Source organism: Gigantopelta aegis, chromosome 14, assembly GCF_016097555.1.
Source record: "Gigantopelta aegis isolate Gae_Host chromosome 14, Gae_host_genome, whole genome shotgun sequence".
Lineage (NCBI taxonomy): Eukaryota > Metazoa > Mollusca > Gastropoda > Neomphalida > Peltospiridae > Gigantopelta > Gigantopelta aegis.
In genome coordinates, this window is record NC_054712.1 from 52992876 (window position 1) to 53011556 (window position 18681).

The 18681-nt window shown below is 37.8% G+C and overlaps 1 protein-coding gene across 1 annotated transcript in view; it reads right to left on the reverse strand.

The window, feature by feature from the left end:
• LOC121388599 (UPF0183 protein C16orf70-like) overlaps nt 1–11404 on the reverse strand; it is a 60055-nt gene extending 48651 nt beyond the window's left edge. Inside the window, exon 1 of the mRNA XM_041520001.1 lies at nt 11215–11404. Coding sequence (XP_041375935.1) covers nt 11215–11278 — 64 coding nt within the window. The 5' untranslated portion in view covers nt 11279–11404. The remainder of the gene's footprint in view (nt 1–11214) is intronic.
• Between the last annotated feature and the right edge of the window lie 7277 nt (nt 11405–18681).

The following is an 18681-nucleotide window of genomic DNA, read 5'->3' on the forward strand; positions in this document are numbered from 1 at the left end:
TGGACAAGAGACTGACCTGGGACATCAGATCACAAATGCCACTGGAAGAGTTCACAAACGACTTTTTATAATGCGAAAGCTTGCAGGTACGAGATGGGGAGCAAATCAAAACATACTAAAACATGTTTACACTGCCAGAGTATGCCCCATTCTAGAATATGGGGCATCATCATGGGCAACAGCTGCAAAGATCAATATGGACAAAATTTATAAAATCCAAAATCAAGCTCTCAGAATTATAACAGGAGGAATGAAGACCACTCCAATTCTGAAAATGGAGACTTATACAGGACTACAGCCCCTGGAAGATAGATGACAGCAAAAAGTTATGAGAAGTTCAAACATCTAAGCAACCATCCAATGCATAAAAGACTGAAACATCCGTCAAAAAGAAGACTGAAATACCCAAGCTTGACCAATATGTCCTAAGATCTAAACAGAGTCCAAATCCCAGAGCTACCAGAGCCTTTCCCCATCATTATCCAAAGCTCCACACCTCCACACAAAGATGAACAAAAGTACAAAATCTCCACTGGAATTCCTGGAATAAGAGGAAAAAAGCTCCCTCTCAGATGCAGTTCTAGGAGCCTGAACGCTAGAATTCCTGGAAGAAAGATACCTGCCACAACAGTGGATCCAAGCCTACACAGATGGCTCACAGTACAATGAAGAACTTGTCCAACTAACAACATCACTAAATCAACTTGCAGCAAAAGTCAACAAGCTCATCCTGCAGTGGATCCCTACACACTGTAATGTACCAGGCAATGAAAAGGCAGACCAACTGGCCAAGGATGGTTCCAATGGACATCAAGACCAAACACCATCCTCACACAAAGAAATTCAAACAATAATTAAACACTCTCTAAAGAAAAAATGGCAAAGTGAGAACACAAACTTCAATCCAACAGACCCCATCAACAACCTCAGTCGAGGGGAACAAGATACAATCTTCAGACTGCGCACGGGACACTGTAGACTGCGGTCCCACCTTGCCAGGATTAAACTTGTCCCCTCTCCAATCTGTCCCTGTGAACAAGCTGCAGAAACTGTTGAACACATCCTACAATACTGCCAACAACACAACCAACTCAGAGATGCTCACTGGCCAACACCGACAAACAAAGAAGAAAAACTTTATGGACACCAGGAATCCCTCCGTGTCACCGTGAGATTCATCTTGGCAGCAAACATCTCCCTGTGATATCATTACAAGAAGGAACGAAAAGAAGAAGAATGAGTGGATGAATGATGAATGAATTAACCAATGAACATCCCAGCACAAAACCACATTGAGCCAGTACTGACATACATATACTCTTCAAAAAAAGAAACGCAAATGGGTACAAATGGGTTATAACTCCGATTTTATGTTTCCTACCGGTTCATGCTTTGTGAATATAAGGTCATTGCATGTCCCAAACACATTCCCACGGTTACATTCGATAAAACGCAGCTACTGTACAATAAAGTTCCAAAATGTGAATATTCGCAAAAACGCAGCCACGTGCAAACCATGTCACCACTGCACGTGCGTTGTCTGCACGTGCAACATGAACACCGACAGTATAAAAGTGCAGGGTGTTCGCTTGCCTGGCCTCTGTATCTGGCCGACAGTTGACAATCCAGGACATGCCACGTCTCAGTGAACCGCAGAGAAACAATGCCATCGGCCGACTAGACGCAGGCGAATCCAGAACGGCCGTTGCCAGGGCATTCCATGTGTCCCCAAGCACCATCTCCAGACTGTGGGACCGTTACCAGCAACATGGATCAACACGTGACCTCCCTAGATCCGGTCGACCACGGGTCACTACCCCTGGGCAGGACCGCTACATCCGGGTACGCCACCTTCGGGAACGATTGACTACTGCCACCTCCACAGCCGCAGCAATACCAGGTTTGCGCAGGATATCCGACCAGACCGTACGGAACCGCCTACGTGAGGTAGGAATTCGTGCCAGACGTCCAGTTCGAGGTGTCATCTTAACACCACAACACCGTCGACTCCGACTGCAGTGGTGCCAGATTCATCGACAATGGCCTCAACTGCGATGGAGACAGGTGTGGTTCAGTGACGAGTCCCGATTTCTGCTCCGACGTCATGATGGAAGATGTCGCGTGTATAGGCGTCGTGGTGAACGTTATGCGGCAAACTGCGTGCAGGAAGTGGACAGATTCGGCGGGGGTAGTGTCATGGTGTGGGCAGCCATCTCACACACTGGCAGAACTGACCTGGTCCACGTGCAGGGCAACCTGAATGCACAGGGCTACATTGACCAGATCCTCCGGCCACACATCGTTCCAGTTATGGCCAACGCCAACGCAGTGTTCCAACATGACAACGCCAGGCATCATACAGCACGTCTCACAACGGCTTTCCTACAGAACAACAACATTAATGTCCTTCCTTGGCCATTGATATCACCGGATTTGAACCCAATTGAGCATCTATGGGACGAGTTGGACCGACGCCTCCGACAGCGACAACCACAGCCCCAGACCCTGCCCGAGCTGGCAGCAGCCTTGCAGGCCGAGTGGGCCACCATCCCCCGGGACGTCATCCGTACTCTGGTTGCTTCAATGGGCAGGCGGTGCCAGGCAGCGGAGGCCACACCCGGTATTGACTCCAGATGACCTTGACCTTGGTGGTGTGTCCTATCACTTACTCACAATGGACTAGAGTGAATTGTAAAAAATCCTGCAACATTTGGTAATTATCGGACTCACCATTCAATAATTAAATCAATTCTCCAAATGTTACGACAATGTGGTTTTGCGTTTCTTCTTTTGAAGAGTATATATTAAACAGTACCAACCAGAGTTATCTGATGGCCCAAGTACTGCCACACTGACATCCAGAAATCAAGACTTCACGGCCCCATTTTACGAAGCAATCTTAGAGCTAAGATAATCTTAAGTGCACAGCCAACTTATGCACTTACTGTGATCTTAGCGCTAAGGTCATTTCATAAAACTGGGCCGTGGACTTGTGTATGTCAGCTGAATGAGATAGACAGTTGACATGGCTCACTTACCAAGGTATATAATAATCATAGTGACTGTATCATACTCTTGTCAGCACATTGATTAATTAATCATCAGCTATTGGATGTCAAACGTTTGGTAATTCTGACATGTAGTCAGACGAAACCCGCTACATTTTTCCTAATGCAGCAAAGGATCTGTTATATATGCACTTTCCCACAGACAGAAAAGTACATACCACAGCCTTTGTCCAGTTGTGGTTCATTGATTGGAACGAGAACAAAAATCCAATCAGTTCAGTTGATCCACCTAGGTGGTTCGATCCTGCAATGCAAGCACCTCAAGCGAGCACTTAACCGAACGAGCTAAATCCCATCTTTGCCTGACTTAATATGACTTAATGAAATATATTGATGCTATTAGGGAAAAAGAATGCCTTTGTGGTTAAGTAGTACCCCTTTTTTTTCAGGCCATACACTTATTTATTCAGGCGATTTCTTACTTCACATGACTTTTTTTCAAGGATTTTTTTTGCTCCGTAACCAACTGATTGGTGGTGGTGGCTGGGAGTGTATTAGTGGGTTTTTTTATAAATGTGTTATGCATACTTTCTTATACCAATATCAGTCTCCACCAGGAAAAACAAGTGAATACTCACTCTCACCTTCAATTGAGGATTGTCTGTTATTTCTTTTATGTTCATCAGGGTATGAAAAAAAAAAAATCATCTGCAAACTGTGTGAATCGGCAAAGCCATTCTCACATAAGTTTGCGGATGATTTTTTTGTTCATACCCAGATGAACATAAAAGAAATAACAGACAATACTTATAATTAAATTTGAAACATACTTACTAATAATAACAACAATAAAAGGTTTTCTTGGTTAAAACAATAACGCTCAGTAGGACTAATTACCAACAAAAAATGGCGTCATCAGGTATGACGTTCCCTGACAATGTAATTTTTACATTCATCTGGAAATTAACAAACACCCATTGCTACGGCTGGACAAATGGGATAACGTTATATTGTAATTAGTATAATGGGAATTTAATTATATACAGGTGTACCTAAAGCATTTTCTGCAAGCAGCAAATATTTAATTATCTGTTATTTCTTTCTAAACATCAGCAAAGCAGTTCACACATACATTTGTGGATCCTTTTTGTGTGTGTTCATACCCAGATGAACGTAAAAGAAATAACAGACAATACTTACAATTAAATTTGAAACATACTTACTAATAATGAAACAAAAAGTTCATATTTTATTTTAAATTATTGTTTTGGTTCTAAATAATAATGCTCAGTAAGACAAAGTACCAATATATAGTGACGTCATCAGCTATGACATTCCATGACAACGTTATTTTTTACATTCATCGAGAAATGAACAAACTAGCTTTGCTACGTCTGGACCAATGGGATAGCATTAAATCATAATGAAAATAACGGAAATTTAATTATTAAAACATACATGTACATATATTTCTTATTTGACACTTGGAAATCATGTACCCAATCTAATTAAAATTAGCTCCACTATTACATATGGATCTAACAGTAACAGCAGCCTGTTGGAGCTCATGTCCAGTTGACCTTTCATTCGACCAATCAAAACCTTTCTTGCAAAATCATGCCAGTGATTTGAAAAGAATTTGAAAACATTCGGGATTATGCCGAGGTATATGAAATGATTCGGGTGAATTACGAAGTATGCCGGAAACTAATTGCAATATAAAAGTTTATATAAAATTTGTTTCAAAACGAAAGAAAAAAAAACGTGATGGTATAGCCATATAATCTGTTTATACTAGTATACAATCCAGAGTTTATTACTGCACTTTTCCCCCTGTTTTTTCAATGTTGAAATAGACCAACAAGTTCGCCTATTGCATAAATAGTCTCGCCCGATATTTTTAGAAGTTGTATGATCCTGAATAACGATATAAAAGCGAAGTGTAATTGGTCGATATTTAAATTGTTATTTATAGATGAAATGTCATCTGGACATGTGAGTCCATGCAATGCTGTTAGATCTACTGGTAGACCCAGTACAGCTAATTTTAATCAGATTGCCATGTACCCACATTAACTGTGTGCAAAACAAAAACGAAAGCACATGTTGATCCAGGAAGAACTGCTGGAAGAAGAAGTAAGCTATTCTTGATAATTGGAAGTCGATGCATTCCTTTTGAAAACGAACACTGACCACTCTTAGAAGATCTCAGCCAATTTTACTAATCAAACCTTGGACACATTACAGTCAGCAATATATTCAAGTCTCAGTTGATCAATACTCCTGCTGAAGCAAGTGTTTAGATTATTAAGCCTGGGAGGGGGGGGGGGGTTTAATATCCAGTTAAAAGTACTTAGGAATACATGTACATCATACGATATAATTAAATAATGATTTTTAACAACAGTAGGCAGCTGCTGTGTATAAAGACATGTACATCCAAGGGCTGGGGGGCAGGACGGAGCCCACAGTGGTAAAGCGCTCGCTCAATGCACGGTCAGTCTGGGATCGATCCCCATCAGTAGACCATTTCTCGTTCCAGCCAGTGCACCACGACTGGTATATCAAAGGCCATGGTATGTACTACCCTGTCTGTGGGATGGTGCATATTAAAGAACCCTTGCTGCTAATTGAAAAGAGTTAAATAAAACATTTCTTTATCCAAGAGCTGTGGGTAACTTTTGGTTTGTTTCCATCAGATAAATGTTCAAGTACGGCTGTGGTGGACACAATCTCTGACTTTGCCAGAGGGTTCTGTCCAAGACAGAGGTAAACCTAGAAAATATTTCTACAAAATACTACTACTCATACAACCTAGGTTAAGTTCCAGTGACAGCGTAATTACGCGAGGTGTTCTGAATGACACTGATTGATTAACGATTCTCTGATCTGATTTGTAGAACGAGATGCAGAGTTCTGATGAGGTCTAAGTGTATTCATTTGGAACTCCTTGCCGACAGTCAGCCAGTTTTATGAATCACCGATGAAATAGAATCACTTGCGGTGCTCAAGGTTCTGAGGCCATGATATGTGTCCTCTTTGTAAATAATTAGGAAGGACCAAATGCTGTACAATAAATGGAGCAAAGTGGAGATTAACACTTATAAATCTCAGGGTTCCATGACTGACAGATTTGGGTTCAAGACTGCAGAAGGGAACTTACTTACACTGTACAGCCACATCTAAAGAACACAAGTTTTGATGTGGTTACACGTGTACCGTAATTATATTCCAGTGTGAAAAAACATCCCTGTGTCACAACCAACGGGTAATTTGAATAATAATTTACTGGATGGAAAACTAAAGCTCTAACAACTCAGTAAAAACTGACTTTTCATAACTAGTCAAAATTAATCAAATTAAAAAAAAAAAATGAAATTCACAAAGCCTATTTTCATTAAAACTTGGATCAGAAAATGATATAATAGCAAGATTCTAAAATGGATTTGTTGTGAAGTTGATGGGTGGGGTAGCAAGATTCAAAAATGGTTTTGTTGTGAAGCTGATGACGTGGGGTAGCAAGATTCAAAAATGGTTTTGTTGTGAAGTTGATATGGTAGATTTTTTTTATTGCTGTTGGATGTGGGTTGGGGGGGGGGGGGGGGGGGGGGGGGGGGGGGGGGGGGGGGGGGGGGGGGGGGTTGTTGGGTTTTTTAAATATTTTTTTTATTGTAGTTGTGTTTTCAAGGGGACAGGTTCCAGCAACAGAATGAAGGTATTCTATCGGTTTTCCTAAAAAAAAATCTCACAGATCATAGGTTTGTTGGGGGTTTTTCTTCTTTTTTTTCAAAAGCATTTTATATTATTATTCTTAATACTGCTACAAATTAATAATATAACCTTTTTAATGTAATGACATTGGTATCTGAGTAACACTAATTGCCTGTGAATGACTCACATATGCTACTTGATTGCTATACAAGTAGACCTATGCTGCACCTGTGCTATACTGCACACAAAAGATTGTGCATGACATTAGATCACTTGCTGCTTCCAATTAGCAGCAGTTTATGTGGCAGCATACAATCATGAATGGTAAGGATTTTTTATTGTTGGCTTTTCTTCTTCCATTAATCTTTATGGTGAATAAACAACCAGTATATTAAAGTATTATGGTGCCCACACAATACGATATATTGAATGGCTGTCCAAGACTTATTCTACCATAGAGGGGTAAACGATGTGTTTTACTGGCCTTGACACAGGGAATAATCTGAATTATAAGTCTATAGGTAGGAGGTAGGAGTACTGGTATAGCAAACAGCGTCTCACCGGGTCAAAGTTTGAAGTGCATCTATCTCTGATGGTAGCTTTAAAAAAGCATTTTGGGAGAACTGCTAAAGCAAAAAGTGTCCACGACCAGGCCCAACACATGTTTACGTACCTCCTGAGTTCAAGGGATAAGGGGTAAATCGCTTTTAAAGTCAAACTTGATCTGTAACAGAACATGATAAAGCTATAAACAAAATTTCAGCTAAATATCTTGAGGCACTGCAGAAAAAAGTCTGGAAAACCAATTTTTGCATCTCCTAAGATCAAGATTCATAACTGAAAAATGGGTAAATCAGTATTAAAAGTCAAACTTGATCAGTGACAGTACATGATAAAGCTACTGACAATATTTCAGCTCTATATCTGGAGGCATTGCGAATACCTATAGTCCTCTCCAGTTGGACCCGTAGAGGATAATAAAGACCTCACGTCATGCCTATGTCACAGAACCTGTTGCCATCAAATGGTGTTTCATTTGGCCACATCTGTTTTAATTTACTATACCATATTTCAGGCACTATCTCTAATAATGTAATAGTGTACTCTTTCATCTTTAGTCCCCTTTACAGTAACCTTTGTTTTATGTTTTATACTTCCAGTGTTTCTGCCACAAAGAATTTTTGGGGGATGGTGCTATGGAATTGAATGCAACCACAGTCAACAGGGGGTATGGGGGACCTCCCCCAGAAAGAAAATGGGTTACATTTAGAGTTAGGGTTAAGAAATTCATACAGTAATGATAAGAGTAATTAATTTTGTCAAAAGGTTAACATCAAAAAACAAATCTGCAAGAAATTTTGGGTATGTCGCCATACCCGTTTTACTTCAAAAGTAAAATGTACATGTATAATAATATAATCTCAAGGGATCATTTTGTTAATTAAAACATAGCTGCTAATCAATTTTTCAAATAAAATAGCAACTGTCACAATCAAAATTTTAAAAAGAAAATGTTCCCTCAAACCACAAACAGCCCACTCAATAATTAGTCATAAAATGCTGGGCTTAAAACAGCAGCCTGCGGAAATTGATAAACAGAGGTGGGCGGTATATGGTATATACTGTTCGCTATCAGTATCAAGTTAATACCGATTTACCGTACCGAGCAAATCTCAAAATACCGAAATTTTGGTATTGAAAAATGTTTTACGTCATTCAGTAAAGCACTAATAATATATCTGACAAACACAAAATAGCTGAGAAGAAGAGAGAGATGGCAGCCTTGTGTATGGAATTTAATTTTATTTAGATGAAATTAGCAGGTGAGACTTAACTTGGGCATGCATTTAAAGCCGAGTATACTGAAAATACTGCTCGATATCGGTATCATATCAATACCGAATTATGTCCGAATACTGTACCGAGGTAAATCACCCCAAAAATACCAATATCGATACCAAACATGAAATTTCAATACCGCCCAGCTCTAGTGAAAAACAGTCCATTTTTACACCCATATGTAGCAGGTGAAATAGAAATACACCTGCTAAATAATGCAGGTCATTTAATGTTGTAAAATTTTAAAGGAACATTCCCAAGTTTGCTGCAATTTTTAAGATGTTATCGACTAACAGAGACTTTTAACGACTGTAATTACATATCAAATATAATTTTCTGCATAAAATATTAGTGGCTGTATATTAAACGTGTTTCTGATCATTCTAATATTCATACTAAGTTAAATTTCATTTCATTTCCCAAAAAAAGTTTTCATACATACGAAATTATTTGAAGACAAAATCCAATTTGGGCTTCTTACAAATAATACGACGATCAGAAACAAATTGAATATACAGACACCGATATTCTAAACATTAAAATATATTTAATATGTAAGTTTAATCGTAGAAATATTGTATTAGTCTGAAACATCTTACAATGCAGCAAACTCGGGAATGTCCCTTTAATGTCAAGCTAAACACAAAAGTTGATGACGTCATCACCCTTCGCAATCCAATAAGTAATACCTATATCTCGCCTTTTAAACATCATAAAGCTGAGACAAAAATAATGATAAATGTAAACTTGATTTATAAACATGTCATGAAGTGTTGGTTAACTAGCTATAGATTTTCGAACCTATCTTGGCACTTCGATATCGTAAAAACATCATAGGCTATGATGTCACTATAACACATGCAATAGTAAGTTCACAGCCTACGATGGTTATATGATATCGTAGAGCTAAGATAGCTTCAAAAAATATAGGCCCAGTTCATACTTAACATGGGTTACCAGTAGGGCAGGGAACATTTTGTTTTCAAAATCTTGATTAATTAGCGATATTTCTAGTCAATTGAAAACTGATTAGCAAATTACTGTTTAATAGGTTAAACTTGTGTAGCGCTCACTAAAACTTGCAAATCACGACTCGATACTGAACAAAATGTTCCCTGTAGGGATGTGCGGTATTACTGGTATACCAATATATTGTGATTTTAAAAGGTAATTAATATATGTATTACGATAACCCCATCTGTATTGATACACTCAGTAAATTCTGTATAAATTCCAAGTTTAAATATTCTAAAGTTGGAAACACTGTTCTCTCTGCTCCACACACTTTGTTCTCAATTCATAGATCTAGATGTGAAGAAGGAATTCTAGGGATGCGACAATTAATCACAGTTCATAATATTCATTGTTTTAGGCCCATAGTCTGAGGCACCGTTTTTCAATTTGCATTATGGTTTACAGCCAGTACCTACATTTTTTGTAAAGTTTTCTTTCAAGTGTGCTTAGTTTTTAGCCTAAGCATGGAAATAAACGTCCTGTCCAAGACAATGTTTGACAGTTACAAACTTAATACTAGCGCCAATTTTGTCTAACACAAATGCTATACATGTATTTAAAAGTGGTTTGTGGAAAGACGTCAACTGTGTTTTATTTTCAAATGATATTTCAACATATTGGAAAATCTAATAAAATATCAACTTGTTTAAATATCATTTGTTGATGATGAAAAAGTTAGAATTTCTCCCAAGAACTTATAAATGCATCATTTTATCCACATTTAACTTAGTTGTTTTTTGACAATTTTATTACTTTCTTTAATGTTAAATAGAGAACAGAACACAACAAAGGATTTTGTCTCAATCCAAACCCCTATAATTTTGTTTAAACCAGATACCCATCGAAACCCAACTTTTTACTTGGGCCCATCTGACTTAGAGGGTTTCAATGTAATATATAATAATATGTAACGGTACATAATTATTAAAGTTAACAGTAACATTAATTGAACATTTGATTTGGTGACAGCCATATTTTTATTTATAACTGGGTCAAACTGATGGACATGGGTAATTTTGACAGGCACTGCCACATAAATTATTTTCAGAACTGAAGCCTTAAATACATGAAAATTTATTTTCTTATTACCAGTATATTATGTCAATCATTATCACATATGTGTACATGGAAGTCCATTTTCTTTTGTTCTCAATTTGCCAAATAAAGAACTATTATAAATTTATGTTAAATGTTGCCTGTGTATCGGTGCAGATGTGAAACTAGCCTACATGTAGGGTTTGTAAATAATTGTATATAATCCATTTTACTTAAGTGTTCCTAACAGTCAAAAATAAAAATAAATGTGTGGGGGAAATGTGTTGTTTACTAATAAGTGTACACACCCACCACTGTCCAACAGTGGAACAATGGAACTGATGACCAGTCAGCTGATCGAAATAAACAAGGCCTTATCTGGGTCAACTAATCTTGTCTAGCTTTTACGTGTTACTGTCTCTGCATTGATCTACTCTTATTTAAGTTTATTTAAGGTCTACTTTTTAACACACGTACTTTCTTTAATTAGTATTAGGAAAAGTTAAATTTTATTATTAAATTAATACGTAGCTTGTGATATCTCGATCATTATTTCCAGTTGATGACGTTATGTGCATAAATAGTCTGTGAAAGATCGTTCACTTACCCAAGACGAATTCCCATTGTTCGTTACCCAAAGATCTTTCTGGAACGACTTCGAGATCAAGCATGATTATTTAATCTTAGACCACTTCGTTGACAGTCATTTGAGTGAAATTGGAGTTAGTGAGTCCTTGTATGATGACATTTTCATCAGTGTTTACATTCAATTCAACAATTTGACGCCATTTCTGTTGTGGTGCCCAAATAATGTGCGCATAAAACCACTTCCGGTTTTGTAAGAAAAATTCGTCTGCTTGCGTCATAAAACACGTTTCTATGGATTTATAATGAATACACTGATGACATAAAAGCAGTATTGACCCACTAGTTATTTCATGATGTTGTTATATATTTATAACAAACAATAAGCTTATTTAAAATGCAGATTTAAAGCTGCAGTCTCTCTTTTCTCTATCCACGTCTTTCCTAAGATTTTACTCATGCAAAATACTGAACAAAATTAATTTTAATATTAAAGCTCGCGCGATGACTATTTTACGTTCAGTGTATTTGAATTTGACCTTTATTGCAAATAAGATGCAAAAGAACTGATGAATGGCGTGTCACATGAAGTAAACAAAAGCTGATCGTCTGTTCTATTTAAATATTAAAAATATACAAGAGACCGCGGCTTTAAAATGGGAACCTAACCCCCAGCAATGAATTTCAGATATTCATGGGGGCAGCAGCATATTACAAATTTGATATTGCCCAGGGGCAGCATATTACAAATTTGATATTCCTTTCTTAAGTGTGTAAAAGTAATAATAAAATAAAATTAAAATAAGTAAGCGTTGAATTATTAATTTATAGCCTAGTTATTTATTTCATCGAAAAAAAAATGTAGAATTTTGTTTTTAGAGAAATATGGCCCTTGCAACAACATAAAATTATCCCATCTGTTGTTGTCATAGTTGTTGTTGTTTGTTTGGGGTTTTTTGTTGTTATTTCGTGAATAAATTGTATATTGTTGTTTTGTATATATTAAATAAGACTGTTTTAACAATTAAATAATAAGCATGCAGCAACATAGGCCTACAAGTTAAAAAGGAAAAAAAGAAAGAGAGAAAAAAAAAAACATTATTTAAAATAATTTAACCAAAATTTGTCCACAATTCTCTCGTTTAATTCCAAAGGATTTTTCTTTGTTTATTTTCTTCTTTTCTTTTCTTTCTTTGTTTCTTTCTTTTGGGGCGGAAGTGGAAGTAATAGGCCCCCTAAGGTGTATGTTTTTTGTTGTTGTTCGTTTTTGTTTTTTGGTTTGTTTTTTGTTGTTTTTGCTGGAGCATGTGGGTGGGGGGGATTGGGAGAGGGTGTTGGTTTTTATTGTATGTTTTGCTCTGCTTTGCTTGTTTTGTGGGGGGTCTTGTTTTTTGTTTTGATTGTTTTTGTTATTGTTATTGTGTTTTGTTTTTGTTTTTTTCGGTTGAGGTTTTTTGGGGGTGTTGTTGTAACTTGTTGTTTGTTGTCTGTTTATTGGATGGGCTTCTTTCTTCTTCTTTTTTTTTTTTTGGGGGGGGGGGAATTATTAAAAAAATGTATAAAACATTTTTTAAAGTAGGTGCATAGCCTACACATTCATTGCACTATTCCTGGTAAGGCCTGCATGTCTGAAATCAGGGCCGTAGCTAGCAGGGGGGCAAGGGGGGCAATTGCCCCCCCCCCCCCGAAAAAATTCGCAAAGCATTATAGAAACTTAAAGAAAAGGAGTTTTAGACTATTAACTACTCAGTTGCCCCCCCCCCCCCCAAATAAAAAAAATCCTAGCTACGGCCCTGGAAATGGTACTCTTGTGCGCCATCAGTCCAGAACGTCACAGTCTAGCGTTTCTTCACTGTAACCAAACTTACCTGGACAAGTTGCCTCTACCAAAATGTATCAATGTGCTCTAGTGATGTCGTTAAACAAGACAAACGTAAAATCGTAGGCTTTTTTAAAATGCCACCATACGTGCAAGAATACTACACGTACTGAGTATAAAATTCATCACGTGAAAAATCGTTTTTTTGTTACCAAGTGGTTAGCACAAATGTACTAATTAATGTATGTCATTCAAACTTCAGTTCATATTTATTTTAATGACGTAATAAAAGTCTTTCGAATTGGATTGGTTGCTGTCTGGTGTAAACGATGTACATGTCTACGCAGGCGCGTGTGCAGTGGTGATGGTGATGATGGTGGTGGTGGTGGTGGTGTGTGTGTGTGTGTGTGTGTGTGTGTGTGTGTGTCGAATGTATATATTTTCCAGTCTAACCCCTTTTCTTCACAATTTATTGCACAAGCGCCTGCTTAGCTAAAGTACTACATACAATACTTAAATTATTACACAAATAAGCCCCCTCCCCGCCCCTCCCACTGGAGCAAACACGATATTGATAGGCCTATTCGACCAAAACTATCTGGCCTGAAACCTTTTTACCATGTATTTCCATCATTCTACCCATAATATTAGTTGTAATCCATGTAAAGTGATTCGTTTGCAACGTTATTTATTTAATATGAATAAATGTTGTTATTCAGATTCGGGCATTTTCGTTTAATTCGGTGAAAAAAATCAGTCTGCCTGCCCCCCCCCCCGTCCCCCCCCCCCGACAAAAAATGGTCCTAGCCCGTATGTTTATACTGCAGAGAGAAAGGACAGGTATATATGTTGTATTTGTTTAACGACACCCTAGTACATTTTAATGAGACATTTGATTAAAAGAAAAAAAATAAAAGAAAAAATTTGCTGCTGTCACACAGTTCGTTTCATGCTCGCCTGAAAACCCCCAACATTAAAACAAAATCGCTTGACCCCTTTTTATCTATCCATCACGCACACGCACACGCACATGCATAGTCTTCACACTGTGACTTGACAACTGTATGCCGTGCTTATGGCTGGTGCTACCGTCGGGGCAGGTTATGATTACTTGATACCATTTTCATTCATTTATTCATTTGTAGTCATTTTCAATTAATGTTCAAACACGATGTCCTGGACACACACTCAGCTATCTAGAAAGTCTGTTAGTGGTTAGTGAGAGAGATGTTGGTGGAGTGGCCTTACACATACCCACTGAGTCGTTAAACTTGCTCTGGGTGGCAGACGATACATACCAGCCTTATGTCCGATGGCTTAACGACGACACCACCGAGGCCGGTCCTGGTACCATTACTGTGTGCACCGTAAGCACAATTTATAACTACACGTCATCACAACTGTTTTGATATCCAATGAGCTCTGTCTTGCGCAGGTTTAGGTTTTCTCTACTAGTCTTTGTAGTGGCAGTTCTCTTTCAGGTATAGGCTGATGCGTGTATGGACCGGAAAGTGGCAGTCCTCCTTAGACTAGCACAGTCAGAGTAGGCTATGGCTGTGGTGACATCGTTACTAGTGTTGGATTTCTCTGCAGAGTTTTACAGACTATCAAAAACATGCAAGAAAAATGAATGAATGAATGAATGAATGAATGAATGAAAGAATGGATGAATGTTTAACGACACCCCAGCACGAAAATGCAAGACAAATGTCCAGCCTAAAAAAATAACTTCTCTTTTTTTTCTTTCTTTTTTTGTAACACCTCCGCTTCCACTTCATCAAACATGATTAAGGTCAAAATCATTGAGATCGTGGGGTCAAGACATGGCCAGGCAAAGTAGAAAAAAAATATCCTTTTGTCTCTGTCTTGTGCAAAGATACGATATTGAAAATGTAATGTTTTTTGTTGTTTTTTGTTTTTGTGTTTTTTGGTCCGTTCACATTTTCTGTTGCGGATATTCTAGTGCGGGATCTATCCCAGTTGGTGCTTGCGTCGCAGGATCGAACCACAGTAGTGGATCCATTCATTAATTGTTTTCCCCCGTCCAAACCAATACCACACGACTATCACATCAAAGGCCATGTGTTGTCTGTGGGAAAGTGCATATACAAATCCCTTGCAGCTAATGAGAAAACCCGGCCTCGGTGGCGTCGTGGTTGGGCCATCGGTCTACAGGCTGGTAGGTAATGGGTTCGGATCCCAGTCGAGGCATGGGATTTTTAATCCAGATACCGACTCCAAACCCTGAGTGAGTGCTCCACAAGGCTCAATGGGTAGGTGTAAACCACTTGCACCGACCAGTGATCCATAACTGGTTCAACAAAGGACATGGTTTGTGCTATCCTGCCTGTGGGAAACGCAAATAAAAGATCCCTTGCTGCTAATCGGAAAGAGTAGCCCATGTAGTGGCGACAGCGGGTTTCCTCTGAAAATCTGTGTGGTCCTTAACCATATGTCTGATGCCATATAACCGTAACATAAAATGTGTTGAGTGCGTCGTTAAATAAAACATTTCTTTCTTTCTTTCTAATGGGAAAATGTAGTGTGTTTTCTCTGAGACTTCGTGTCAAAAATTGCGAAATGTTTGACATTCAGTAGCCAATGATTAATAAAATAAAAAAGATATGTGTTCTAGTGTTGTCATTAAACAAAACCAAAACAGAACTGTTCCGGATTTATCCACATGCGAAGTCAGAGGTTATACGAGTAACAGGGTGCGTGAATCGTAACGTGTAGGTATACCTGTCTCGATCTAATTCATAACAGTGGCGGATCCAGAAAATCCATTTGGGCGAGGGCAATGACATGAGGCGGAATGTCAAGGGAACTTTGGGGGAGGTTTGGAGGGGGGATCGTAAAAAAAAAAAAATTAACATATAATACAATTATAACTGTCGCCTCTGCATAATACTATTTTCCACCGGGACAACAGTCTAGTGAGTGGGTGTATTGAAGCACCTGCCAAAAGATTACATATGAGATACAATAATACAGAACATGATCTGGATGTTTTTGCTGTGCCACTATATAAAATACATTAGCATCAATATTGGCGACAGTTTACGGCATCGTATGACGACACGAACTATACCGGTTTAACACGCGTGTGTTATACAAGGGCCTGAGATAACAGATTGTGTGGTTTGATGTATGTGTCTACAAGTATTTGTGGTCAATGAACACCAAACATTTTGTTGTTAAATTATCACACCGCAGCGTGGCCTAAAAAAAAAAAAAATAATAATAATAATAATAATAAAAAAAACAGTGTGTCGTTCCGGGAAGAAGAAAGAAATGTTTTATTTAACGACGCACTCAACACATTTTATTTACGGTTATATGGCGTCAGAAATATGGTCAAGGACCACACAGATTTTGATATAGAGAAAACCCGTTGTCGCCACTTCATGGGCTACTCTTTTCAATTAGCAGCAAGGGATGTTTTATATGTACCATCCCACAGACCGAATAGTACATACCACGTCCTTTGTTACACCAGTTGTGTAGCACTGGCTGGAACGAGAAATAGCCCAATGGGTCAACTGACAGGGATCGATCTTAGAGCGACTGTGTATCAAGCGAACGCTTTACCACTGGACTACGTCCCGCCCCTATAAAAACAGTGTGTCCTTCCGGGAAGAAGAAGGAAATGTTTTATTTAACGACGCACTCAACACATTTTATTTACGGTTATATGGCGTCAAACATATGGTTACGGACCACACAGATATCGAAGGAGGAAACCCGCTGTCGCCACTCCATGGGTTACTCTTTCCGATTAACAGCAAGGGATCTTTTATATGCACCATCCCACAGACAGGATAGTACATATCACTGACGGGGATCGACCCTTGATCGATCGCGCATCAGGCGAGCACTGTATCACTGAGATACGTCCCGCCCTGTATGCTTCCGGGTGCGTGTCGAAAGAAATTAGGTGGGTAGGTGTCCCCTCCCCCCTCCATCCCGAGTCAGGCCACCGATCTTATCTAATTTCTTTTTGACCACCCTATCTAACTTAGCGACCAAATTTAATGAGTAGAATTTTCTTTATTAATTATGTTAATTAGAGATGCGCATCAAAATTTTAAAGGCCTACTATTTAATTTTTGGATGTAAATTTCAAAATTGTCCGCTTAATTTCTTTTTCTGTCCCGGGACAAGCCCCTGGCTATCCAGAGACAGGCCCCGGGACGGACATGCTCGAAACTCTAGTGGTATATGAGCATGTAAAAATTATTCGCACTCGCACTGGGTAGGTGTTGGTGTGTTTTTTTAAACTGCATTGTTATTCTTTTCATCTATATATTAATAAAATATAGGTAAACAAAAATACATTTAAAAACGTTTTTAGGATCAGCCCCTTTAAATATAATATACTGATGTACTTTTAAACGTATATAGACTTTGCTTCATTCTTCCTTTGATTAGCCTATTCTGTTCTGTTCCTATAGTAGATTGCAACTATAGTAATGTATTATGGACGATTTCATAATCTCATATTGTCTAGCAGAGGATCGTAGACAAATGCGGTTTTAATATTAATACAGAAAAAGCGATGTACCCACGCGCTTCTTATAACTTAATGCAAGCCTTCAAACGTTCTCCTTTGTAATAGTTTTTATTAAATATTTTTGTTTTTTGTTTTTATCATTTTGGACATGACAGGCCCATAAGGTAATTGCGCCAAATAGTTCTGAGTCTTAAAAACACCTCTCCTAGGTAAGCTGAAAAAAACATGGACTTAATCCTCTTATCTTAGAAGCAATAAAATGCGAATCAAGTCATCAATAGAAAATAAACTGTTGACGCGGAGTATATATAAATGCAATCAAAACAGTCGCATTAAAGGTATTCGCTCCTCTGGTAATATTGTAGAATATTAAATAAATATTAAATTTTGTGACTAAAATGTAGTTTGTTTTAACATGTATTTAATATATATATATATATATATATTGTAAAGAATTACAAAAATCCAGTACCATTCAAATTCTGACGCATTCAAATGATTACTATAATACTGTCAGAGGCCATATAACCGGAAATAAAAGTGTTAAGTTCATCGTTAAATAAACAGTTATTTTCTCTTCCCCCCACCCCAACTCACCCACGTAGCTATCAACAAATCTGACAAATATTTTAACCGTCTTCATACTCTAGAAATCTTACAAAATTGATAGAAGCTTTGTCCAATTCAATTGGTTGTAAAAACTGCGTCTCTTACAAAATGATTGACATCCAATAGCCGGCGTGCTCTATTGGTGTCGTTAAACAAAACAAATTTAAACTTTAATTCTCACTCTGTCTCTTTAAAAAAAATTTAATAATAATAATAACCCCCGTACGCCTATGCTGACTTGTTTCCGTCTTAATTAATTCCTTTGTCACAACAATTTAAATCTGGCTTCACTTTTTGTAAAGCAATATAATCATTTTAAAATGTTATCATCGAAATATATGCAAGGTGAAAATTTTATCTATCCCAGTGCTGATTAGATTTAAACCAAAGAAAATATAAATTAAAGAAAAAAGAAAAAAACCCGGAGAAACATTAAACAAAAACTTTTAATTTTCTTCATTGAAATGTTTATCAGAATGAACTTTTACATTGTTATTATTATGAACTTTTATGTTCTTGTTGTTGATATTATTATTATTTTATCTTTA